The 27,461-nt window shown below is 40.9% G+C and overlaps 1 protein-coding gene across 1 annotated transcript in view; it reads left to right on the top strand.

Annotated features, from left to right (window-relative positions):
- Nucleotides 1-24,696, top strand: part of ERCC4 (ERCC excision repair 4, endonuclease catalytic subunit) — a 29,394-nt gene extending 4,698 nt beyond the window's left edge. The window contains exons 3-11 of the mRNA XM_006190983.3: nt 2,657-2,852; nt 3,736-3,943; nt 5,893-6,073; nt 7,024-7,152; nt 8,085-8,195; nt 9,900-10,497; nt 12,284-12,376; nt 18,324-18,436; nt 20,494-24,696. Of these exons, the coding sequence (XP_006191045.2) occupies nt 2,657-2,852; nt 3,736-3,943; nt 5,893-6,073; nt 7,024-7,152; nt 8,085-8,195; nt 9,900-10,497; nt 12,284-12,376; nt 18,324-18,436; nt 20,494-21,227 (2,363 nt within the window). The 3' untranslated portion in view covers nt 21,228-24,696. The remainder of the gene's footprint in view (nt 1-2,656; nt 2,853-3,735; nt 3,944-5,892; nt 6,074-7,023; nt 7,153-8,084; nt 8,196-9,899; nt 10,498-12,283; nt 12,377-18,323; nt 18,437-20,493) is intronic.
- Nucleotides 24,697-27,461: the final 2,765 nt, after the last annotated feature.

Below are 27,461 nucleotides of genomic sequence, written 5' to 3'. Positions count from 1 at the left end.
GTTCCTAATTAAAAGTACAAAATTCTGTTCCCACTTCAGTCAAGTCTCAGCCAGTAATGAAGCTGGAGCTGTTACTGCTGTTTTGCTGAATGGAACACAAATGAATGCCAGAAATGAACTTCAAATGCTCCTCCCCTGGGATCATCCTTCCAGCTCCCCCGGAGCCCTTGCAGGAGTTGTCACCACAGCTGTTAATAGACCAAAGAGCAGGCCCAGAAGCATGTCACCTGCTGGAAAGTAATCAGTGTGCACAGCCCTAGCTTGTTCCCCATCACTGCCCGCTATCACCCCCACAGTCCACCCGAGGCATCCCTGCCAACCACAGCTCCTAAAGAGTGGGAGAACTGGTAAATATCTGCCCAGGTTGTACTTTCAAAAGAATGGGGCAGGAGGATGCTTTCGTTTTTAAAACAGATCCTAGCATCTCCAGATAAAGCTCAGAACACACATTTTTTGTGGGAAACTGAAAAAAAAAAAGTTACATGTTAGATTTGTGCACCCAGTGCTGTAATGCAGCATTATATTCATTCAACAAACGTTTAATTCACTAATGATCCCTTACTTGACAAGAATGAAGTAGGTGCTGAAGACAGAAAGATGACGAGAAATTAGGATGCTCTCCTGAGTTACCACCCTCACAAGGTACCATCTGTGTGACCGTGGGCAAGTTTAGCCAGAAACCTAACCTGCTTGTATGTTTTTAAAGGAGGGTGGTGGTCCTCGATGATGTCACTTAGTAGGAAGAACATGGCTTTGATCTCAGACAGTCATGATTAGGAACCTTTGGTCTCCCATTTACTCGGGGGGTGACCTTGGTCAAGTCTGGGACCCTTTCTTGGCCTCATAATAATACCTACCCCATAGAGTTGTTGTGGGGATTAAATGAAATAAAAATCTGTAAAAGTACCTTAAGTATCCCAATGCCTAGGATAGAATATTTGTTGTCTTCTCCTCCCTTCTTCTGGATTCCAAAAGAAGGACGACCTTTTGTAGCACATCATTTTCTTAAATTGAGAGTCACCTTTTCTTAGAAGTCTGTTTTTATTGTTTCTAACTTAGAAGTCTGTTTTTATTATTTCAGTCCAGGCCAACAAGTGTGGCCCAGTAGAGTACTTGCCATGTACAGAATATTTTCTGAGTAGTAAATTAGTTACATACACACATTGGGTTTACTGAAAATCTTTAGTCTACAAATTCCTAAATAACACCATTAATTTTTACCATATTTGGAAACCAGTTTGCTTAGCTAGAATAAAGTTTAGCCCTATCCACCCCGAGCTAAAATTTAAACACCAAAATAGTGAAATCGGATTTGAGTCTGTTGAACTAATAGGAGTCATGAATTCCTGTCAGTGTCATTTTCTGGATCCTGGGAGTGATGAGAATGGGAGGGAAAACATACAGGGGCATTTATAGCAAATACACGTATAGTAACTGGCTTGGTTTAGATCTAAAAGGCTGAGAATCATCATAGAATAATTTGAGTTTTTGAGTTGGAAGTGGCATCTATGCACTTTTTATCATCTTGTGCTTCTCTCTAATTTACCACTAATCACACTGCACCTGAATGGCACATACATGAAATATGTGCATGTGAGAGATCAGCTGGTCCAGTACTCGCATTTTATAGATAAGGGAACATGTATAATTGTCCTTGTTTTTGTGATTCAGAGGTGTCATTATCCCCTCCACCCCCAAAAACAGGTGTTTTAAGCATATTTATTAAAAATTTTTATTTCAAATGGACTAATTTACCTCCCAATTGAATATACTCTGATTCTGAAAGTTGAGTTCTTCTAGTAGGTGCTGCAGATGTTGCCTAAACTTGTGAAAGGCAGCTATTTTGCGTCGTTCACATCTGATTCATATGTGAAAGAATGAGCAACCCATTTCACTTTCAGAAATGCTTCCTCCACGAGGCCAGACACGCCCCACCCCGGGGCCTTTGCTGTAGGCATTCTCTCAGCTTCGAGCTCTCTGGGCCCACATGGTCACAAGGCTCACCCCCGCCTCCATCCAGCAAGTCCTCAGTGAGGCCACCCTATCTAAAACTGCAAACCTTAAAAGATACAGCAAACTAGTGAATATAACAAAAAAGGAGCAGACTCACAGATATCAAGAACAAATTAGTGGTTACCAGTAGGGAGAAGGGAGTGGGGAGGTGCAGTGTAGAGATGGGGGATTAAGAGGTATAAAATAAGCTACCAGGATATATTGTACAACACGGGGAATGTAGCCAATATTATGTAATAGCTATAAATGGAGTATAGCCTTTAAAAATTGTGACTCACATATTGTACACCTGTGACTTACGTAATATTGTATGGCAACTATACTCCAATTGTTTTAAAAAGATTAAATAAGTAATAAAATGGCAAACCACCACGCCTCACACATACTCCCTCTCCTCCTTCTCATTCATTTTCTCTCCTTATCACCTTATAACCTACTAAATATTTTACCTATTTGTATTGTTTATTGCACATGCCGTGGGACAGATTTATGTGTTTTATTCACGGCTGTATCCCCAGCCTAGAACAGAGCTTGCCCACGCTCAAGTAGACATTCAGGAAAAATGGGACAAGTGAATGAATGAAAGTGAGCATGAAAATGGCACGTCTGATCTCTGCTTTAAGTTATGATTTCCCCCCCTCAGGCATCTTGGTGTATAGAGCTCACAGAATAATCGATTCTTGTCAAGAAGCATTCATCTTGCGCCTCTTTCGACAGAAAAACAAACGTGGTTTTATTAAAGCTTTCACAGACAATGCCATTGCCTTTGACACTGGCTTTTGTCACGTGGAAAGAGTGATGAGAAATCTTTTCGTGAAGAAGCTGTATCTGTGGCCAAGGTAAAGAACATTATGACAGATTTCTGTGGGAGAATCTACTGTAATTTTGCGCTTTAATGTAAAATTTGCTGTCGTTGCACTTGATACGTGCCAGGCAGGTTCATGACAAGTGCATCCAGGTATAAATATGTAGTCGCCACATTTGTGATTCTTTTAAAAGGAGAGAGATTCGATTGTTATTTTTCTGGTAGCCCAGGGCAGCCACTTTGTTGTACATGTCATGAAACCCCAGGGATCTGGAGACTCACATGTACAACTGCTTTAGGTGAACTACAGATTTATGGCTGAGACTCCGACTTCCACTGTGAAACTTACAAATCAGGGAAAGAAAGCACCAAGACTTTGTAGAATTTGTCTAAATTTCTAGGGAAAACATAAGGTTGCAATTTTCAAACATTTTGCAACCTGTGCTAATATGTATTTTGGTTCTAGTGTACGGCATTTGGGAGTAGTTGTTGTGGTCTTTTTCCTGCTTTGATTATACCTTATGTCAGGGATCAACATACTTTTCCTGTAAAGGGCCAGGTAGTGAATGTTCTAGGCTTTGCAGGCCACGCGCCTGTCACAGTTACTCGGCTCTGCTGTGACAGTGTGAACGCAGCCGTAAACGACATGTAAACAGCGGGTGTGGCTGTGTGCCAGTCAGACTGTTATAAAAGCAGGCACTGGGTTTGGCCCAGACCACAATTTGCCAGCCCCTGCCTTGTTTGAATAATACTTCCGTTCATAGAGGTTAAAAGTATTCCTGAAAACGTTGTCATTTTGCTTTCCATTTTGTTTCTTAGTTGCATTTACAAAAAAGCTGTTGGAGTATTACACCAAGACCAGAAACACAGAGCTCTTGCAACTCTAGAAAATATTTGAAAAATATTTGTCTCTCTAGGTTCCATGTAGCAGTAAACTCACTTTTAGAACAGCATAAACCTGAAGTCGTAGAAATTCATGTTTCTATGACACCTGCCATGCGTGCTATACAGACTGCTATTCTGGACATTTTAAATGCGTGTCTGAAGGAACTGAAATGCCATAACCCATCACTGGAAGTCGAAGATTTATCTTTAGAAAATGCTATTGGAAAACCTTTTGACAAGGTATTCTGTTTCTTTTCCTGTTTTAGCAGTTTGTTATGTTGTAATTTTAAAGAATGCAAGTTAATTTAATATTTATAATGTTCTTAATAGGAATTTGCTGTTAATTTAGGATTAAATTGGAGGTGATTGAAAGTATAGCTTCTTTGTTTTACTGAAAAGTAATTTGTAGTAAATTACATTGATTGGCACATAAGCACAACTCTGATTTTTGCAGTTATACAATGATTGTCTCTTATGTTTAGTGTATGTAAGAGGACGATAAATGAACTTTTGCTCTGAAATGACAACATTTGGATATCTACAGGTAGAAGAGTTTATATAGAATACTTCATAATTTATGATCTCTTATTTGGAATAAAAATAATTTGGATGAATTTTGATTGCTGAGGAATATGAAACTTGCTCTGTCTTAAAATTACATTCTGAATTGAGAAAATGGTAAGACTTTAGTTCAAGGAATTTTAATTCTAATTAATTTTTTCATCATAGATTAATATTAATATAGGTATATAAATATCTGAAATTGAATTGTTGGTCCTGAAAATGCTGACTTTGACAAAATTCCAGGCAGCTTTTTTTTTTTTGGCAGAACAAATTCCTATCTTTCAAACACTGAATCAGTATCTTTGGGAATAATGCACAGTGATTTTAAAAAAAGAAAATTAAGTCCTCATTTTTCTGATTCTTCCAAAAAAATCATTTTATTGTGAAATGATGATATGTAAAACTAATTTCATGTGTTTTGTTCTTCTATTTTTAACGAAGTTTATTATAATTTAGTGCATGATATACCAAAATAAAAAAAACAAAAAATTCTCACACATTTTTAATAGAATATGTATGTTCCTAGAAAAACAAAATATAACCAGATATGTTTTGCACTAAGTTTCTTTTTATCATCCCCTGGCTAGTAAAAGTCAAAGTATTGTTTTAGGTATTCTTTTAGAAACCAAAACAAATTATAAGCATAATTTGCATCTTGTTAGAAAATTTAACTTTTGTAGATGATTTTACAAAAGATGACGTACAGAAGAGTTATATGTCCCATATTATCTCAGACAGCCCCGGTATCTGCCTGTTGTCCTGGAGTAATTCTTAATAGTTCCATTTCATCTTCACAGGAGTCCTAGTTTGGACAATAAATTGTATGGTCATCCAAATATTACTCCCAGTCAGTGTATGTTGGATAAGCTGCCATGTAATAAAACTGTTTCCATATCATGCAGAAGTATTATCCCTTTTAGTTACAGAGTCAGCTTGTGAAAGAAATGTACATATATACAGCTGTGGATATGTAAATACTTACATGGTATGTACATAAAGCACTTCCGTGTTTTACGCAAATTTTTTAAGATTTTAAAAAGTATTCATATTTGGTGAGTTGTTAATTTAACAAATGTTTTTCTATTCATGAATCACATTTTAAAACAAAAACTAAACAAATCTTTTATATCAATAAATTAAGGTCCACTGTTATTTAATTTGATATCATGTAGTTTCCCTAATTTGTGTCCTTTGCTTCATCATCCAACTGGATCTCACATCTTATCCATCCGAGATAGGGTCACAACCAAACTTGGCAGAAATTGAAATTCTTTTTAAACTATTCATTTGATTATCTGATATTTATCAGGCCTTTTTTTCTCCTAATAATGTAACATGAGTAATTACGAATTGACTCTCTGATCATAAAGATTCTAATTATGATACTCTGCTTTATATTTGAAAAACTAAACATTATTATTAGAATCTTATGAACTTAAATTTTCTGTCCACTTCTTTTGTTTTAGATTTTTTAAAAATTATTATGGTAAAATATATGTAACAAAATTTATCATTTTAACCATTTTTAGGTATACAAGGGATAATGTTTGTTGAAAGTATAACTTGTATTCATAATAGCTATATTGAACATATTTTAGCAGTACTAAATTTTATCCTTGTTTTAGACAATCCGCCATTATCTGGATCCTTTGTGGCACCAGCTTGGAGCCAAGACTAAATCCTTGGTTCAGGATTTGAAGATATTACGTACTTTGCTGCAATATCTCTCTCAATATGATTGTGTCACATTTCTTAATCTTCTGGAATCTCTCAGAGCAACAGAGAAGGCATTTGGTCAGAATTCAGGTGGGAAATAAAAATACTAATATTATTCTAGGAGCTGATTTGAATAAAGTACTGGGTTTTGTTGAGGATTCAGGTGTGGGGAGTGCCATGTTCAACTACATGGTATACTAAGATCTCAAATTACATTTTATGTTTATAGCACAAGAATGTAGGCCTTATTGATAGCTAATGTTTCCACCTGCTTAACTTCTGTTCTGTATAATAATAAACATTCACATCCATTCCGGGCAATTTTATTTCTAGAAAAAACTGTATATCCCCAACTTAGAAACAGGTTATGTTCTGAAAGTTTAGTTGTTATGAACTTAAAATTCATTTTCCCCAAAGAAACAGCAAGGGAATATGGAGTTTCATCGGTGAAGTGCTGAAGAAGGAGAAGAAGAAATGTGTAGGGACATGTCATACACAGCTGTCCACCATCTTGTTTTTCTGTCAGTCACATTCTTCCCCCACTACTGTGACCTTTCTCACTGTTTGGCTAGACCGATGATTTTTAAAATGTGGTCCAGGCACCCCTGGGGCCAAGATTTAATAAGGTTAATATTTTTTACTGCTTCATCAGAGACATTCTTAAGTAATAAACTACAAATGCATAGCACTGAGGAATACACTGACTTCTGGTACACTTTGGTCCCACTGCCTTCATTTGTGCTCAGCCACCAGTGGCATTACCTGCCAATGCTTTTGCACCATCATATTAGTATTATGAGAATAGTTTTGCGGTCTCAGACACCCTCCACCCCGAAAACATCTTAGGGACCCCCAGGGATCTGTTGGCCACACTTTGAAAACCACTGGTTTAGCCAAACAGTGACAGGGGCCATAATACAGGAGATGGTATTGTTAGGAGATGAACAGGCTGGGAACTGATTGTGGACATGGTCGTGTGACCGTCAGAGGTTCTCGAAAATTAACCATAAACTGAAGGCTTTTTTAACTTTTCATATTAGGTTGGCTGTTTCTTGACTCTAGCACCTCGATGTTTGTAAACGCTCGAGCAAGGGTTTATCATGTTCCAGATGCCAAAATGAGTAAAAAAGGCAAGATGCCTGAAAAAATGGAAATTGAAGAGGAACAAGGTATCTTGTATGCTTAAGTCTTTAATCATGCCTTTTATTTAAGACTGGTGTGAAAATGCTTATCGAGTTACAGTACGTTTAAATCTCCTTCAGCCATATGTGTGACTGCATGTTAACTAAATGTTATATGTAACATATGCAATGTATGTTAAAAGTATTCGGTATGGATTCATTGCCAGGGAATTCCAAATAATGAATGCCAAATATCAATCAAGAGTATCTTTACTACTATGTAAGAATTATAGATTGGTTTTTTATTTAAACTTCAGAGTAATTACTGTTTGGACACTTAGTCTTTGTGGTACATTTTAACATCCCTTTTAGCTTTTAGGAAACATAAATATACTAGAATGAGGCATATACGGATTTTAGTCCACACTCATCTAGTAGATATAATAAATATCGTTGGTTTTTTAAGGCATGGGAAAGGGTTGACGCTTACTTTCTGACTAGTTTGACAGTTCTCTTTCAAAACTTAATTAAATGCATTAGTAATATGTTTGCATACTTACAGAAATAAAGATTTGATTGTTGCCTGCTTATATCATGTTCAGGACTGTGAAAATCATGGGGATTTTAGAAATAGTAAATCCTGTTATTCTCTACTGAGTCCTTTGTTCTGTGTAACAGTTTATATACTGTGTCACAGTTGACAGCTAACACACAGTCATCTCCTGTTAGTGGCCATGCGTATCGCTTTCTGTCAAGGCATCATGAAACCTGTGTTAATGTTGGTTTGGTGTGTCTTCCTTCAGACCATGAGCAGACCTTTTTCAGGGAAGCAGAGTCTACCTCTAGAGCTTTATGAAGGCAGCTCAAAGGAATGGATTTATGGAATGATGCCTGTGTTATCTGTTGTTTTAAAAGCCTTTGTAATACTTTATGGATAAATATTATCACATAGAATGAGGTTATCTTTTATTTCTATACAGAAGCAAAAAAGGAACTGGTACTAGAAAGCAACCCAAAGTGGGAAGCACTCACCGAAGTACTGAAAGAAATTGAGGCAGAGAATAAGGAGAGTGAAGCCCTCGGTGGTCCAGGTGGGAAAAAAGGAGATGATGACATTTGCGTACAAAATCTAGCATATGGGTCTTTTTGATTAGCTCTTTAAAAATAACTTACACTATTATTTTGTTTATAAAATGTAGAAGAATAAGTGCCAAATGAACACTGAAATCTTAGTGACAACCTCCTTTCTGTTCGTTTGATGTGATTTATTTTTCTCCAGGTTGAATCATTGTGTATTCATGAAAGTCTCAGAACTTCTGTTTAAAGATGCAGCTAATCTCCACATATATATTCACCAGGCTTTTTACATCTGGAATCCCCAAAGAAAAAGCTAATGGGGCTTATATTTTAGATTCTCAGCGAGTATCTTTTCAAAGAAGCTTCATCTGTTCTCTGGAGTGGCGTTGATCTAGTCCTAAAAAAAATTCCAAGTTTTAGGGCTACTCTCTTCAAACATGAGTATAGTAATAGATTAGCACAGCAGACTAAACCTGAACTGAATTTTAAAAATAAAACCAGATAGAAAATAGAACTAGATTTTTAAAAATATCTATTGAGACGTTGAACTCGTCCTGTAAAGCAGTGGAGACCAGCACACGGTCCTTACATGAGTAATTACACTGTGCTGCTGTCCCAGAACGTACGGCGCTGTGACTAAGACCCAGGGTCGTACATGCCCACTTAGAAGAAGTGAAAAGTACAAAGGAAGAAGAGGACGTCTAGCAGCCACTGTTAACATTGGCATTATTTCCTTCCTGGTTTTCTTTCGTGTGTTTTCTGTTTCACACTGTTGAAGTTACAGTGTAGATGTAATTTCTGGATATAGAATTAATGAGTCAAATGATACTGACCGTTTTAAAGTTCTCGAGACATACTACCACATTGATTTACAGAAAGTTTTTATCAATTTTCATATCTTTTGGAAGTATACAAGCTTATTGCTTTTTCAGCTAGCTAATGGTGACGGGAGATTCTGTATATATTTGTGTGTGTCTACATGTATTACATATGTATAATTTTAAATTAATTTTATTAATTTGATGGGTGAAAAATGTTATCTTGTTTTAAATTTTGATGTTTTGGTGAACTCAGTATTTTCTCAGATGCATTTCCTCTTGTAAATTGTCTCAGTTTCCTTTGCCAGTTTAGGCTATGTCCTCGGTTTATATTAGCTTTTTATGTATTAAAGATATTAACATTTATTATAGTTGTTGCATAAATTTGTTTTTGTCTTTAGCCTCTTTAAGGCACAGTTTTTTGTTCTTACAGAGTCAATCTTAGATCACAGATATCAGTCTTGTCTAAGATTCCTCTCATTACTTTTAAGCCTGGAAAATCATCCTCGTCTAGAGAGGTGGAGAATGGTCATTTTTTAATGATTTAATATTTAACATTTGACTGTGTAATCCATTTGAAATTTATTCAGGTATATAAGATCCTCTGGAAAATTATTAATTAAAACGAGCTTCTGTAGAGCCTCCATTATACCACAGCTGTACTTTTCATAAGACTCTAAATGTTTCTGGCTTCAACTTTACTCAAAAGATTTAAATAATCCTGCCAGAGAGGTGAAAGCCTTTGATAAGCATCTGAGACCCTTTTAAACAAATTGTAAATGTGTCTTCAGCGCCAAGGAGTGAGATATGTTTTCTTTGTGGGGGAAGGGATGAGGGGGCTCATGGGGATTAGGGCGACAAGTGAGGTAACAGCGACATAACATTGTTTTCTAATTTTAGGACAAGTTCTCATCTGTGCAAGTGACGACAGGACGTGCTCCCAGCTGCGAGAGTACGTCGCTGTCGGAGCAGAGGCCTTCTTGTTGAGGCTGTACAGGAAAACCTTTGAGAAGGACAGCAAAGCTGAAGACGTGTGGGTGAAGTTCAGGCAGGAGGACGGTACAAAGAGAACAACGAAATCCAGCAGAAGGCCCAGAGGCCTCCGAAACAAAGAGGGGGCTGCTGCCAAAGAGAGGGCTCTCAGAAAGAAGAAGCCACGGTTGACTTTAACTCAGATGATGGGGAAATCTGAAGAAGTGGACGAGGAGGGAGATGTCGAGGAAGGGTGTCCAAGAGACATAAGCAACAGCCCCGAGAACTCCTTAGAAGATATTCAGCATGAGGAGTTTGATTTAAATGTATCGTCTGATGCCGCGTACGGGATCCTGAAAGACCCCCTCACCATCATCCACCCACTTCTGGGCTGCAGCGACCCCTACGCTCTGACCAGGGTGCTCCACGAAGTGGAGCCGCGATACGTGGTTCTGTACGACGCAGAGCTAACGTTCGTACGTCAGCTTGAAATTTACAGGGCAAGTCGCCCTGGGAAACCGCTGAGGCAAGTTAATGAGTGTGAGCTGTTACCTTACAGACTTCAGTTTCACAGTTCTTTAGGATTTAACGCAGAAACTATACCGGTTGCACATGGGTTTTCTTATCTTTAACGTGACATTGTTATGCTGTTGGTGGAGTTTACGAAACCCTGTTTTGTTTTCTGATCAGTCTGGGAGTACGCGTGGGGAAGAGGTAGAATGTTATAGTGGGACACCCAGTCTGGGTGGGCCTCCTGTTCTTGTTTCCTGCTCTTCTGTTCTGTGCCACATCCTTTATGCTGTTGGTTGTATCTCTGAACAAGTCTAGGAAATTTATAATGTAATATCCTAACTTCTACCGAATGTTAATGTAATTATGACTCAGCTAAATGATTTCAGTCTTCTAAAATGTGTTCCTGATAAATTGGAAGAAGTGACTCTAAGTTACAGCCACATAAAACTAAAGTATTTGCAAAATTATTATAGCAAGTTTTCTTGAGTTTCAAGAAATATCAGATGTAAAATCTACAGGAATATCAGATGAGAAAAGTGGTGCCTCCCAAAGAATATAGTGTTCTGGCTCCCCAATTATCTGAGGGAAATAAAGAGCAAAATTAATATCCTGAACTCGGCCTGAACCAAAAGCAGAGCCAAGAGAAACCTTTGTAGCAGTTTAACTAACGCAGCCTTTCAGAGCAGAGATGAATGGAGGAGGTGGATCAGAAATAATGCAGGATGAAGAGATTAGATGAACCCGGTAAAGTAATTACAGGCTGATAAATTGTTCATGCTTTGCTATTGATCAATATTGTAGATAGCTTGTGTGCTGCGCCAGAGTTCTCTGTTGCCTGAGAATAGAATAGTGTGATATTTAGAAACAAAATGTCAGAACCAGAAGGGCCCTGGGAGTTCAGCCACTCCAACCATCGGTGGGAAACTGAGGCCCGGTAGTGGTGAATGGCTTGCCCTTGGCCACGTGATACATTCGTGGGAGAGCTGAGGTCTCTGGATTCACTGTCCAATGGTCTTTTTTCTGTCTATACTTGAACAAAATCTAGGGAAGTGAAGGCTGAAAGAAAAATCGAGAGCTAAATAAGGAAAATACCTCTGATAGAAGATGAAGAAAAGGGACAGAGGGGGTGCTTCGTTAAGCTTCTTAGCAACAAAGAAGACAGAAAAGCTGGCTCTTCTAAGAGAAAAGAATACGTCAAATTATTTCTTGAGGAGCCTGATATAATCCATATGTCTCCTGTGTCCATGTGTTTATAGAAAATGTGTGACGCCTCAGTTCTGTTAAGACATGAATAAAAAGGAGCTGAGAAATTACTTGTGAAGATAAAGGTCATATAGATTTCATGTGTTTATTTTTCACTAACATGAGCTTTCATAAGCTGGCTTTTATAACTACTATCCAACTTTTTAAACGATTGTTTGGCAGAGGTGCAAAGAAAAAATTGAAAAAAGAGAAGCCGCTAAGATTGTGTGTTTTCTGATTTGTTTATAGTTATGAGGAAAGAATTATTCTATCCGTCTTTGTTATATTTCAGTGTTTACCTAAACTCTATTCCTCCTTTTGGTGAAAGAAGGGGAAAAAAAAAAAAAAAACAAAACCCATGTGGTAACGAGACCTTCAACAGGTGGGGTTTAGGCTGCTTAATTTTAGCAAGTGTGTGATTAATGGAACGTTTTCTGCTCGGTCAAATATTTATTGTTTGAACACTCTAAGTGGCTGATTTCAAATGCCACGCTCTTCCTTCCAGGGATGAAAGATTATGTGTTTGCAGCCTAAAAGAGTTCTGTCTTAACTTGCAGGGTTTACTTTCTTATATACGGAGGTTCCACCGAGGAACAGCGCTATCTCACTGCTTTGCGGAAAGAGAAGGAAGCTTTTGAAAAGCTCATAAGGTAAGTACCTAGAAGATCAGTGTGAAAGAATCAAAGGCCTTTCAGGATCCAGAGGCTTCTCTGGGTGGGGAGCTGTTGACCAGCCCTCAGGAAAGACGGTGGGGGAGGCAGCTGGGGAGGTCACGGCAAGACACACCTGTGGTCTGGTTCACCCCCCCCCCCACGGTTTATATACATCACACGTTTCCTTTTCTCTCCCCCTCCCTTCTCCACCATCTCCAGTTCCTTTTCTCTGTGTGTATAACATAAAACACCAGCAATATAAAGCACTACTTTCCTAAGAAAGCTGTTTTGAAATCTCTCTCGTTCTCCCCTACATACAAGATTTCTCCCTTCCCTTTGAATCATGATTTTTTTTTTTCTCCTTGTAAGATTTCTGTTGTCTGTGGGTGGGTGACTACTTTACTGTTTATTGGGAAATACTTTTATGACCTGGTCAGTTCAGATCAACAAAATCACTCCAGGAAGATTTTTTTTTTTAAGTGTGGCATTTGTCTGACCATATGTGTTTGCTTTTGAGAATGAGTGTCCTTTAATGTTCCAAATCCAAATGGAAAAAGCTTTTTGGTTTAACACAAGGAAAATGTTTCTAAGTGAGATTTTTGCAAACGGGGAGGCTACCTCTTACCCCTGCAAGTGTTTGAGAAATCTGATAACCTCCTCCAAGTGATGTTGTCAAGGAGATTGCAGCTTGGTGAGAGAAAATGGATCGGATGCTTTCTGAAGCCAGAACAGGGCCTGGACAGGGCATCCTTGAGCTGAGCCAGAGGAGGGGCCAGGCCAGAGGAGGCCATGGACTGGCCTGAGTGTGAATGAGCCAGACTCATCTTCCAACTCTCAGACGTTGGCAACATATCAGTGACAGCAAGAGGGCAGAAATCGTTGTTAGTGGCAGTTCACCAGCCAGGACCTACACAGAATTTCAAAATGGACAACCATCCTTTAGCACTGGCTGTTGGCTCTCAGTATGTGCCTAAAATGTGCACCATTTACTGGAATTCCCAGTTCGTCCAGGGCATGTGTTCCTGGAAACAGGAGTTCTGACTGAATCAGTCCCTCTGGAGGCACTGGGCGCGGTACCCGGGCAATGCCCATCCCTCCTCTCCCTTTCACGTCCTCTGTGATTGCGGCAGGCCTTGGCTGTGCGTTCTTACAGCTCCCGGGCCTACAATTATCGGTCTGTCCTTTCAGCCTATGAAAATGTATTTTCTATTAATGTGCTCTGCAGGAGAGTTTATGTGTCGTGTATCCATGTTTTTTGAAAAACATATTTGAGAAAGTTTTATAACAGACCAGGTATAGTACAGACTACCTCTTTTTGTCCAAAGGTTTTAGCACTTCTCTGTGTCTTCCAGACCTTTATCTCCCAAGACTAAGTCAACAGATACTACTTGAGCATCTTTTAGGAGCCAACCAACCCTGTGCTAATATTAAAGTGCTGGAGTTACAGTGGTGCAGAAAAAGGCTCTGCCCTCCCACCTAGACCTTGTCCTCTAGGGGAAAAGACAAACAGTGAATGTGTATGCATAGTGTGATAAACATACATGGGCAGAGTGCTGCGGGCTGCAAAGGACAAAAAAAAAAAGGGAGGGGTAGTATCGTAGGAGGGTGTGTCCAGGAGACCTGACCCAGTGTGGGGCATCAGGACGGTGTCACTGCAGGAGTGACTGTTAAGCTGGCACACACAACACGTTTGCTAGTTGCTGAATAGACAAGGTGGGCAAGGGTGTTATGTTGAACAAGGGTGTGTGTGAAAGCTAAGAGGTGCGAAAGGCCTGTTAAGGATTTAGAACTTGTCTCTAAAGGCAGTAAGACAGCCTTGAAGAGTTGTAAGTAGGAAAGTGACATAGTAGGATTTTGAAGGCTCTCCTGGCATCAAACTGGCGAACGGATAGAGCCAGAAAATACTCAGGAAGCTATTGCAATTGTCTGATAAGAACAGGTGCTAGCCAGGGCTAGATTGATGGAGAGAAGGAGACAGATTTACAAAATATTTAGTCAATAGAATGAAAGAATTGGTGATACTGGATGTGGGCCAGTACCTCCTAATTGCTCCTTCACTCTTTGTAAAATGTCCTTTGCATAAGGCTTCTCTGGTTAAAGTAATTGTCTCTAAGTTACCAATGAGCACATGGAGCTAAAATATTCAGATTAGATTGTTAGTATTTGTTTTGAGGATCCCCAAGACCACCCTCAGGCTCAGTGATTCACTAGAAGGACCCGCAGGTCAGAAAAACTGGTACACTCACCATTGTGGTTTATTACAGTGAGAAGATACAGAGTAAAATCAGCAAAGGGAAAGAACACACGGGGCCAAGTCCAGGGAAAATCAGCATGCACTTCCGGGTGTCCTCTCCCGGTGAAGTCGTATGGAAGGGTTGAATTCTCCCAGCAGCAGTGTGTGATAGCACACGCTCAGTGTTGTCAACAGGGAGGCTGACCCAGGGCTTGGGGGTCAGTCATGTAGACACAGGACTTGCGTGACAGACTCCAGCTCCCCGGAGCAAAAACAGGTATTCACCATAAATCACATTGTTGGCATAAACCATTGATCACACCGGTGCCGTGTGGTCCCCAGGCACTCAGAAACCTTCTTATCAGACAGAATATTCCAAGGGCTCAGAGTTCAACTCCCAGAAGCTGGCCAAGGACTTCTGGGAAGACACGCTGAGGAGAGAAGACAGGCCCTTCTCGGGAAAACTCAGGGTTTAAGGAGCCCAGGCCTGCTCTCTTAATCCTTTCCTGCACAGTGTTGTAGCCAGAGGAGCCCGGCAGAATCTGAGTAGGTGAGTTTTATGCTCCAGGCTTCCTTCCCGCAGCTGCCTCTTCTCTGGTACATCAGGGAACCTAACCTAGGAAAGAGCGCTGCAAGTAGACTGTAGCAGGGTATTGGGGACGCCACACCATTCAGTTTGTATAAGTGATTCTATGCATCAGAGGGCTCAGTGGCAAGGCTCTGATAAGCCTGGCACGTACTGGAAAGCTCAGCAGAACTGCAGCTGTGGACTGTCTCACGTGTCAACCTCTACGATAATTTCCATACCAGGTTTTGGTGTAAGTTTATCTATGGTCTGGCATAATTTTCTGAACTCTCTCCGTGGTGAGTGTCCATCTATTGTAAGTTAGATCTTCCCACGTTACACAGATAGTTACGCTGCTTAGATTCTTAAGATATTTACTTTCCCAGAAAACTCGGGGAATTTGAGAAGTGTTTGTTTTGAAAAGCAAAATATATGTGAGGTGCATGGCTGAAAGAGCGTTTGCACTGAGCCTGGACTTAGAGAAAAGTTTAGCGTGAGAGTAAGAAATGCACTTTTGCCAGGACCTCCATGAGTGAGGTTGTAAGAACAAAAGCAACGCTACTGTTTAAAATAACCAGAAAGGAATGAATCAGGCGAACTGGCAGCAAAAGGACTGTTTGGCTGGACTGAAGATCAGTAGATTACAGATGGCAAGTAACGAGAAATATGATTACGCTGCTGAGTATTGATAATAAAAAGCTCCCTGGGTCAAGAAATCACTAATAACATTCTGAGTATACATAGTTTTGTAAAGGTCACCGCTTTTCAAAGGAAGGGTAAGATTATTTGAAATTTTATAGTTAGAAAGTATGATCACAAAATGGGTTAGCATCAGGGCTTGAAAAAAAGCCCGTTTGAAGAGACTTCCAGTTCCGCACCTCCTCCCTGCATTTCCATGTTGTACAGGCTATTCAGATGCCATTGAAGATGTTACAGCTAGATTAAGAGACCTCAGTGCTTGAAGTGGAAAAAGGAACCTGAATTTTTTAATTATCATTTTGTGTCTATCACATAGAGTAACTTGAATAATTATGCTAGATGTTGAAAGCAAGGGACTGAATATTTATAATTAAGGAGAATTTCTGTGAAATTAATTTGAGTTACTAGTTAGTAAGACAATATTTTCTTCACAACTCTGATTTCATTTAAGGAGTATATTTTTCCTCAAATTCAATTTGCCGTTACAACATTTCATAGTAAACTAACTGTCTTAATAGTAATTGAAACAGTTGTGGAATCACTTGAAAGTGAGTCTTCAGTTTTTGAGCATAATCACGGATAATTAGGGGACGAGGTGACAGTGTTAGGAGAAAAGTATGGTCATAATAGCAGCTGGCATTTATGTAGTGCTTGTTACATGCCAGGAGCTATTCTGAATGCCTTACATATATTATGTAGTCCTTTTAACAGTCTTTTGAGGTTAGGTTTTAGTATTATCCTCATTATACAAATGAAATTGAGAGACAGCCATTAAACAACTTGCCTAAGGTTAGACCCGTAGTAAGTGGTTTCCAATCCACAAAACATGGATGCAGAGTCTGTGTTCTAACCCACTGTGCTGCACAGCCACTCACAGATTATAAATTAACCAGGAAGTTAGGGCACCCCCATGTGTAACAGCTTGGCCAGAAAGGTACGTGGAGATAAAGAGGGAAAAAAAATCCCCCACGTTGATCTCAAATGTAAAAGAAAAAGGAATTTAAGAGCAGTACTTTTTCTGAATGGCTTGTCCTCAACTGGAGACTAGTAGATGTAACAGAGCAGTAGCACGTGGCTGCTAGGGCTCTTGTCATTGCAGAGAATCCTTCGGGCGATGCTGGACACTGGTAATTGAGAATGACAAGGAGGAAATGAGCTGGAGCTAATGTCTGCCCCTTGTGATCTACTTATCCAACGTTATACTAAAAATAACTGCATTTGTCTATTGCGTCAGGTAGTATAGAATTTCACCGTGCGGTTTCTCTTCTCCAGTAGCATCTCTTGGTGGGACCCTGTCCTAAAGCATCATGTATCCAGGGTGCTAGGGGAGCTGCTCCATCTGGCTTTTTTCCCTTTCGTTGGAAAGCTGTGTTGTTTTGACCACTGTTGAAATCGTTAGTTGCTGTTGAAGATTCCTCTTGTTCCATCTCCCCACGTCTCTTACTGCACTCAGTGCCACAGCTGTTTCTCACTGAGCTGCTGTGTTTCCTCAACTCAGTTGCAGGCCCTGCGAGGGAAGAGGCCCAGCCTTACGCATCTCTTCTGTCATCCCTGGCACAAATGGGACACACAGTACTTGCTGTCTCCTGAACTGATTAGAACATACTTCTCTGGTTTTGAAAAATAAGACTATAGCAAACCCGGCTTACTCTTCCTTCCTGTGGTCGTTGAGGGTCTTGTCGGGATTGCAGTTCCTGATTACAGATCTTAGTCTCAGTACAGGCGTGTCAGTCTACCAGGTTCGCGGTACAGAGCTCTCTTGAAGACAGGACTCACCGGGTAACCATGCTTACATCCAGAGTACCCCACACAGCACGTGGTAGCCTCCATCAGTGTTTTAAATAAACGCACAAGTGAGTGAATTGATGCTGCTCTACTGAGATGTTGATTTTTCTGTCTGAACCTCTGTTGGAAATTTGCTCTCTTGTATTAATCTTGATTTTCCTTTAAAGTTGAGAGTGTTTAATGGGGCCTCCCACCTGGGGTTTTTTTTAGTCAAAGTTCTACCATGTATGTTTTCATTTTCTCAGTCATTGATTTTCAACTCTCCCTCTTTATGGTTACTCTGAAAATATTGGAATACAAATGATTTGAATTATTTTCAATGCTCAGTAACACATTTAGCATGCTTTTATAGAAAGTCTTAATCTTTCTGGCATTTTTCACAGGCTTATTTCCTGTCTCAAAGTGGGTGAAGTTACATACAGAATAGAAACTAAATAAGTCTTTTTAGCTCTGGAAGATGAGGAGTAGTACCCAGCCAGGAATTTCTTTCTGCTCCCTTCACCCATCACTTGTCTGGACATATTTACTTCCAGTGTATTTCCTGTCTTCTCTTTTGCCACAGCACTTATGTAGATCACTTTCTATTTTATAATTTACAGAAGATTAAAATCTGGAATTTTGAAGTTAGCTCCAAAATATATAAGATGTTTTCCTCTCCCCAGGGAAAAGGCTAGCATGGTTGTCCCCGAAGAAAGAGAAGGCAGGGATGAAACGAACTTGGACCTCGTAAGAGGCTGCATGTCTACGGGCGCTCCCACTGACACTCGGAAAGCGGGTGAGTCCTGCCCTTTGCTCAGCACTCCCCTTGCCTGTACAGGAGGCTGTGAAGTTCCAGGGTTTCTCTGCAGAAGCTTGGTTTTTCTCAGTAAGCTCTTAAACGTAGATGTCTGCTGCCATACCCCGGTCCCAACTCTGCCACTTACTAGCTACGTGTTCTTCCTGGAAAATAGGTGGGGTTGTGTTCCAGGCACGACACTTGGAACTCAGGTACATTCCAGCACTGGTTCGGATTCAGAATATACTTTTGCCAACAAAATTTTAGATGGTGATCAGGTTCTTATCTTAACCTGAAGAAGCCAGTTTACTCATGGATGAGGAGACAAGGTTGTTTGGGGTGCATGCCCAGTTCTCTCTCTCTGTTTGCCAGTTGCTTCTTAGCGCTTTCCAGATCCTGGGTGTATGGTACTCTCACTGTGGTGCAGCTTCCAAGCCGAGACCTGCTGAATGCCACATGCACCGTGGTCCAGGAATAACCACGTCCCACTCCCCATGACCCCCATTTCCCCATGGCAGCAGCTGATTGCAGCCACGTGGCATGGGAGAAGCAATATGGCTGAGTCGACTTCTTCTTTGCTGGGGTCCAGTGCAGTTAAAGCTGTGGGTCTCAGAATTTAGTGTACTTAAGAATGACCTCTGATGCTTGCTAATACTGTACCTTCACAGATCCCAGTCTATAGAAATTCCAGTTCAGTGGATCTGTAATGGGGTCAGCGTCTCAGGGCTTCTGATGGAAGTGGTCCTTGGACCATACTTTAGGAAACACTGCCTCAGAGCGTCTGTGTCTCATTTGAAGAAGACTCTTATTAACTCAAATAGGTCGGGGACATTTCACACTGAACAACAGAATGTTGGGCAATATGAAGGAAGCTAGATTGGAGCATGTAGGTACCACAAAGAATGCTTTTCACAGAAATCTGCCCATCTGAGTTCAGGCCTCTGAGCACCTGTGTTAGCTTACTTTTGCTGCTGTAACAAATTGCCGCAAACTTAGTGGCTTGAAACATATACATTTATTATCTTCCAATTGCTATCTTCCAATTCCAAAGTCCAGTGGGCTCCATTGGGCTAAAATGAAGGTGTGGGCAGGGCTGTGTTTCCCCTGGAGGCTCTTCGAGAGAACCCCTCTCCTCTTCCGGGTTCCAGAGGCTGCCTGCACTCCCTGGCTCATGGCTCCTTCCTCCGCCTTCAAAGCCAGCAGCTCCGACTCTGATCTTCCTGCTTCCCTCTTTCACTTTTAAGGACCCTTGGGTCCACCTGGATGATCCAGAATAATCTCCCAATCTTGCGATTCTTCACTTAATCACATTTCCAAAGTTCCGTTTGGATGTAACATAACGTATTCACAGGTTCCAGGGGTTAGGACATGACCGTCATTAGGGGGCTGCTGTTCTACCCATAATGACACTTATGTCGTCCTTCAGCCAGCAGTGTCAGCATCACGTGGGAGCCTGTTAGAAATGCAGAGTCTCAGACCCAGCCCCAGCCCTACCGAGTACAGGGGTAGTTTAACTGCATCCCAGGCGATGCGTGTACCCGTTGGTGGGGGAAGCTCTGTGCTCCGGTGCTCTTATTTTTCCCAGCTGCTTCCACTTTCCCATCTCTGGACTCACTGATACAAGCCCTAAAAGCTCCGTTTTTCACAATGGCTCATAAGGCAGTTTACTCAGAGAACATTTCTAAGCATCTGCTACATGCCAGGCTCTGTCCTAGGAACTGGGACCACGATGACCACATGTCAGTGCAACAGAAAGGGACCATCGCAGGGACCACAGAGCAGGCAATAGTAAATGCTGGTATTCATGAATTATAAGAAAGGAAGTACCAAGGGATCCTAATTTCCTATTAGCTCTATTTAGTCTAAGGGAATTTGCTTTTATTTACTCTGTAAATTAACTTTTTTGAAAATATGGGAAAATGTGAAATAACATATAGTATTATATAACCAGGTATCAGAGATTAACAGCTAGCGTTTAAACTTTACTTGTGATCTTCCACCTATGAGAGTAGAGGGTCCTCAGTGACCTTACTTAAAATGCATCTTTTCCTTACTAGGCGGCCAGGAGCAGAATGGTACCCAGCAAAGTATAGTCGTGGATATGCGCGAGTTTCGAAGTGAACTCCCGTCTCTGATCCATCGTCGGGGCATCGACATTGAGCCAGTGACACTGGAGGTCGGCGACTACATCCTGACTCCGGAAATGTGCGTGGAGCGCAAGAGCATCAGCGACCTGATCGGCTCCTTGAACAACGGCCGCCTGTACAGCCAGTGCACCTCCATGTCCCGCCGCTACAAGCGGCCGGTGCTCCTCATCGAGTTCGACGCCAGCAAGCCCTTCTCCCTCGTGTCCCGCGGCGCCTTACACCAGGAGATCTCCAGCAGCGACGTCAGCTCCAAGCTCACCCTCCTCACGCTTCACTTCCCCAGGCTCCGGCTTCTCTGGTGCCCCTCCCCACACGCAACCGCGGAGCTGTTTGAGGAGCTGAAGCAAAACAAGCCGCAGCCTGACTCGGCGGCCGCCATGGCGGTGACTGCGGACTCCGAGACCCTCCCCGAGGCAGAGAAGTACAGCCCCGGGCCCCAAGACTTCCTGTTGAAAATGCCGGGGGTCAATGCCAAAAACTGTCGCTCCTTGATGAACCACGTTAAGAACGTCGCAGAGTTAGCCAGCCTGTCCCAAGACAAGCTGGCGAGTGTCCTGGGGAACGCGGCAAACGCGAAGCAGCTCTATGACTTCATTCACACCTCCTATGCAGAGGTTGTAGCTAAAGGGAGAGTGAAAAAATGAACAGTGGTGACTGTTTCCTTCTCCTGTGACTGTGCTTCTCAGCTGCTGTCTGCCAGCCCTCCCGGCTCACTCTTAATTGTTAGCCCAGAATCTCACTCTCTTCCGATCTTCTAAGGATTGTGCTGTTTGCTGGGTCAGTGGCCCAGAGGCCAAGGCTCCGCTCTGAACTTTGCATTTAGGAATCATTTTTACTTCCCCTGCCTTCTCTCCTCCCTCCCTGCACCACCCACGCCAGGTCTAGTACCTTCATTTTTTAAATGAGGTGTTGTCAGGGTCAGGTAGTGTCTGCAAGTGTTTATAGAGGGCCCTTTCTGAAACAAGCAGAAATTTATGTTTCCTCCATAAACTGATAAACACACAATTGTGTTCTCACCCTCTGTCTATAGAGGGGCCGCCAGGACACTGAGAAGGGAGCGTCTCTGCCACTCCTGACCAGTTCTCTGCACATTTTCCTCAACTCCGTGCTTTTCCCACCACCCGTCTGCCCTTGAGATAAATTCATGGGGATTTCCTACTGCTAATTTAAGAAAGAGGCATCTCTGAAACTGGCTGATCAGTTTTCTAATCACCTGAATACATGTAGCATGCACTATAACTGTAACTCGATTATTCAAAACCAGTATTTTTAAAACAAAATGAGTTACCTATTTACAGAATTGGATGGTGTAGGTGTAGGACACCTGAAAACTCTCAGTTTTTATAGGTATTTAACCTCCTCAATCCCAGTGATCTCAAGTCCAAATGGGTAGCCCCAGAGTCTCTCAGACGTCCTCCTCCCCAACCCCTCCCCACGCTTCCTGGGACCACCAGCTCGAGTCCTCTCCCCGCGTCTCGCCTCTCAAGGCCCCGCGCCCGAGCGGCCTCCCGCATCTGTGAGGACTGATGTGCAAGCCGCTGAGTGACCCACAGGTTTTTAGGATTGGTTTTTCTTCCTTGATTTGAGCTAGAGAGGGCATAAGGAAATAGAAAATGAATGCATAGAATACATAAAAATTCTAAAGAAATACAGAGTTTAAAACTCATAAAGAAAACAGTCTCACTGCAGACCTCGTGGTTGATTTAGTTTAGCCTCTTGCCAACGTGTAGTGTGCAGGGCGCTCACAGCACCTTTGCGCAGTTTTTTAACTTTTATACTTAAACATTATTAACTTCGGTATCATGCACATCTTTGATAATAAGTAGTCAGTTTTCTACCTCGGGAGCTGCTGTGGACATCAGTCCCTCTCGCCGCGTCACGTAGGGTCACACTCATTGGTGTCGGTCCTGTTGTTCTTTGTCACACTGCTTGAAGTCAGCAGATAGTGGACTGTGCACCACAAAGTGGTCTTCAACTTCAGCAGAAGTCTTTGAGCCGTCGTCTCCAGACTGAACCACTCCTCTCGTCTTGACATCTAGATGTCATGGTATGTTGACATACGTTAATGCTGTTCAAGTGTGTGGGTCTTGAACTCCATACAGGGGTGCTGCAAGAATGAATTAAGGGCTATCAAAGAACCATATTTCTTATCGTCAAACTCTGTACAGTGATTTGGAGAGGAGAGAAGAGGACAAACAAATTAATTTAAGGTAGAATAAAGATTTGGGCTACTAATTTTGTCCAGGGTTTAAAATACACTGTTGAGAATAGAAGACAAAATTGTCGGGTACATATGTTAACTTTTATTATGCATTTCTTTATTTAAAAGTTCAGTCATTGTTAAAAGTACATTAAAATAGACATACCACCTCAAATAGAGATGGTTATGACCATTTTTCTTTACTCTGTTTGAGCACTTTACTTGAGGGATGTAATGTCTGTCTTTCCCTTCTGGTATAATTTCACCTGCCTTTTATTGTTCTTTCGTTACGTAAAAGGCAAGTCCTAGCATCGCTCATTCTTTGGTAAGGGTTTCACTCCAAGTTAAGTTTTCAAAAATAAGCTCTCTTAAAGCTACCATTTTAAAAAGTCCTTGTCATCTACTACAACATAGTAAATCGTCTTAATTGCATTTAGACAGCCTATGTCCTCTGGCTCTCGAATTCTGTTATTTGCTGTTGTACCTACTGGACATTTAAAGACAGTGCGCCGCCTTGTGTGTGTGTGGACTATGAACGCTCATTTCTAAGGCTCTCTGAAGTGGTCATTGTGGTTGGAAGGCTTTCACTGCCACATCCTCTTCCAACTGAATAAATATATTTTAGTGTCTCCAGTTGTGTAAAGCCTTGACTGCAACCATCATGTATTAACTTTTGTCAAATTCTTTTACAAATTTTTACAATCTCAGAAGCTTTGGTAACGAACTAGAAATGCGCGCAGTAACAAAATCCCTGCGTCACTTTATTTTCTGGCGTCAGTTTACTGACTCTGCCTTTTTCTCTGAAAATCGTGAATATCCAGTTTACTTATGAACTCATGCTTAGCTTTTTTTAAACCCTTCTTAGAAACTTGAGACCAGCATTATTCTATTTTACATGTTTTTGGCATAAAAATTTGAGCCTCTGAAATACTGTGAGAAATCATTTTCAGTTTTGTTTGTTTAAATCACAGTGCTTCTCTTGATATTTTCTTAAAATTTTACAAGAAGAAATCATTTTTAAGAGTGGCCATAAATAATATCCTTTTGGCAATAAATCACTATTTCTGTAATCTGAGGCTTAGTAGACTATATGTCTCCATATGCTTGAGTACGTCCAGAATGCAGTTTCCCAGCTCATGAGGGACTGGAAATAATTGTTTCATCAGCCCGCTGAGACACAGAGGGTTAAGGCTCGATTTGGTCGTGTTGAGATAGCAGAGGAGAGCATTACTGAATGGCCTCCAGCGGGAAAACCTACACTGAAGCGAATCTGGAGGAGTGGGTGGGGGCAGAAAGACAGGCATTATTAGGCTTTGCTTTTGTTTTTCAAGTATAATTCGATTTTCTTTTGGCTCAGAAAACGTGAATTTAATTCCCTTTTCTTTTGTGTTCATTTTAACCTAGGAATGCCCCCCTAAAAACCAACATCTTAGGAAAATTCTCTTCTCAGGCTTGAGCATATTAAAATTTACCCTGGGTTCGACATGCATTGTCATTTTTCTTCATTATTTTGCTTTCTATTTTGGTTTACAGCTATTTCCTGTCTGATTCTGAACTTCAGTACTTAACTTACCATCTTCATCCACGGGCTTTTGGTGGCCTACACCACTGTTGTTTTTTAATTTAAGAGTATATAAGCCAAAATTTGGATGGGAGGGAGATCTAACCATTTATATCAATTGGTAGCAGAGCTGTTTGTGTGTGTTGTAACAAAATGTGTATTTATTCAGTATTTTCCTCAGCATTCTGTGGGCAAAGTAAAAATAACAATGTATAGGGAAACAGAATATATTCCCAGTACATTATATTTACCAACACATTGATAAATATGATGTATAATTTAAATTTCAGAGAATATTTAATTGTTTTTTTTAATGCAGGATGAAAGATTAAAGCTGAAATGCGCTTTGAAACACTGCTTTTGTGTTTGACTTGCTTGGTAAACCCACTTTCTGAGGCTTTGGCGTATTTTTCTCTTGGTTATTTTCCTTTACTGCTTTTCATTTTGTAACATGTGTCCTTAAGGAGGAGGGAAAAACTACCCTCCTTCTGAAAAGACTCATTTGTTGACATGTAATAAATACGTGGTAAGTCCGGTGCCTGGGACACTTTAACTCCACAAAGATTAATTTCCTGCCACCCCTGACTCATACGTTTTTGTTCCTTTAACGTCAAAGTTGAAAGAAATGAATTATCCTTTTGTCACATGGAGAGTTTATTGCAACCTCTTATTAAGTTAATTATTAGTTTACTAATTGGCTCGTCTCGATTATTTAATTATTTTTACTTCTTTAAAATGTAGACCTGAAGCCCTCTTTAGCAAGGTGTCAGACACTATTTCTTAAAATGTTTTAATGTCCAAATAAAGACTTCAGTAGCATAATGAACCCTTATGTAGTAGTAATACAACTCACATTTATTAGGACTTGTGCGTTAATCTCATGTAATCCTCAGGGCAAAACCATAAAGGTACTATTACTTAAGATCCTCTTCTACAGCAATGGAGAAGCACAGAGAGGTTAAGTAATTTTCCCAAGGTCACCCAGTAGTAAATGGCTTGACCCATGATTTGAACTCAAGCAGTCTGACTTCAGAGCCCATGATGAAACACTGGAGGCAAGACCAGGGAGTGGAGAGGCCAGCTGGGGAGTGGGAGACTGCTTTGTGTCCACTTTCATAGGTCTAATTACAAATATATCATAGGGAAAGCAAATTGGTTTGTTTCCGTGCCCCTCAGAGAAAAGTGTTAACAGCAAGCATGCAAAACGTGGAAATGGGTCGAAGAGAATACTGAGTACCCTTTCTCGGGAGACCCGGACGTCGTCTTGTGACCTCTTGTGCCCAGGGATTATCTAATTTTCTAGGGTTGTGAACCTTTTGCTGACAATTATGAAGGTGATTTTGCAAGTTTCTAAGAATAGAGGTTAACTTGCAGAAAACTGACAGCAATGCAAATGATTCTTGTCGGGTAGCATCACAAAGATTACTGCCTAGCAGGACATGAACCAGTTTTACATTTGTTAGCAAATTAATTCCAGCATTCCTTTGACTGACCAACTACAAATCTCCAGGTTCTTGAATTTTCTCTTGAACTAGTCTTATCTTACTGGTTTCCTCATAAATTGCATTCAGTAAAATCTTTGACTTCTGTTTTTTTTCTATTTGTCTGAGAGTCATGTTTTTAACCTTTGGAACATTATACTTTGTAAGTGGTATTGCCAACATGAGCTCCTATATAATGATGAAACCGTATTTCTAGCCTCATTCATCCTAAAGTTAAATCTTGTAATCTAGAAGGTGAATAATATTCATATGTATATATACATACATATTTAAGAACTATACTTTGGTACTAAGACCCTAATATTAAAAACTATAAATTGATCAAATATTTCAGAACTGTAGACATTTAAAGATGCCTGCTCAATGGACCCGTGTTTCTCATTTGTTTACAAAAGCTCAACAGAATCTTTAATCTGAGTTCCTTTTCTGTGTAGTACTGACTGTCACTGGTAAAGAGACTGATTCCTGAATGAGAAAGAAGAGGAATTTCAGATATTCCCAAGGACTGATTTGCATGAAGAGGGTAAGTCTGTGTGGAAAGAACACTGCTCCTTGAGGGCCTGGGAGGCAGGTAAACAAAATCAACTTGTGATTTCAAACAAGGGCATTTCCTGAGATTCATGAAAATGGTAAATGAACAGGGTCTGATGAAATGGTGACACAGTATTTTTGAGATGGTGATATGTGGGGACCCTTTTCCTGTAATTATGGGCTCCAGAATTTGGTGCCGATGAGAGAATGCCCTTCACTGAGGAAGAGATTTGCTTCCCTGTGCAACTTTGTTTCTGGGAAGGGTGACACAGAGCTTAGGGAAGAAGAAAGCTCCGTAAACCAAGGGAAGCGTGACTGGACAGGTTTGTTTTTGGCACAAGGCATTTATTGCATAAGGCAGAGGGCTCTCTGTGGGTTCGATGCTGTAACAGTCCAGGCCATCAAGGACATTCAGTCTTGCAATGAAAAGAAATCAAACAGAACGCAAGCAAGTAGAATAATAAAAATGCCACAGAGAGGGATAAGTGCTCCAGAGGTCAGAGGAAGATGTCATATCCAATGGCAGGGGACAGGAGTGGCCTCAGAGGGAAGGCAGAATTCAGGATGAGTCTTCAAGAACAGCTGAGATTTCATCAGACAGACATGCAGGCTGCACGTCCAGAGCACTAGCAAAGAAACAGATGGGAAATAGAATGACGGTGTTTAAAGGAAGAGTCGTGAACAGGAGAGTTGCAGCAAGACATGGGGGCCATACTGTAGGGGTCCCTCAAGTGCTAGGCCTGAGGAATTTGTTCTTATTTCAGTAGAAAAACGGATGTTTAAGTAAGGGAAAGGCGTGACCAAGAAGTCTGTTCTAAAACTTTGGTCTGGCAGCAGAGAGTTTAAAACAGAAACGAACTAATTACCAGTTGAGCACTTAGAGTGGGCCAGAAATTTTACGCATGTTACCCCCATTAAATCTATACACCCTGAAATAGCGATTATACCTGTTTTACAAAGGAGGGGGGCTAGGACTCTGAGGAATTAAGAAGTTAAAGGCACAGTGGAAGGAAGTGGCAGAGATGGGACTCCAACGCCCAGGCCTACTTTGTTTCTACCATACCTTGCCACCTCGAAGGAAGGG

This window comes from Camelus ferus, chromosome 18 (genome assembly GCF_009834535.1).
Source record: "Camelus ferus isolate YT-003-E chromosome 18, BCGSAC_Cfer_1.0, whole genome shotgun sequence".
Taxonomy (NCBI): domain Eukaryota; kingdom Metazoa; phylum Chordata; class Mammalia; order Artiodactyla; family Camelidae; genus Camelus; species Camelus ferus.
This window is presented reverse-complemented; position numbering and strand designations above follow the sequence as displayed.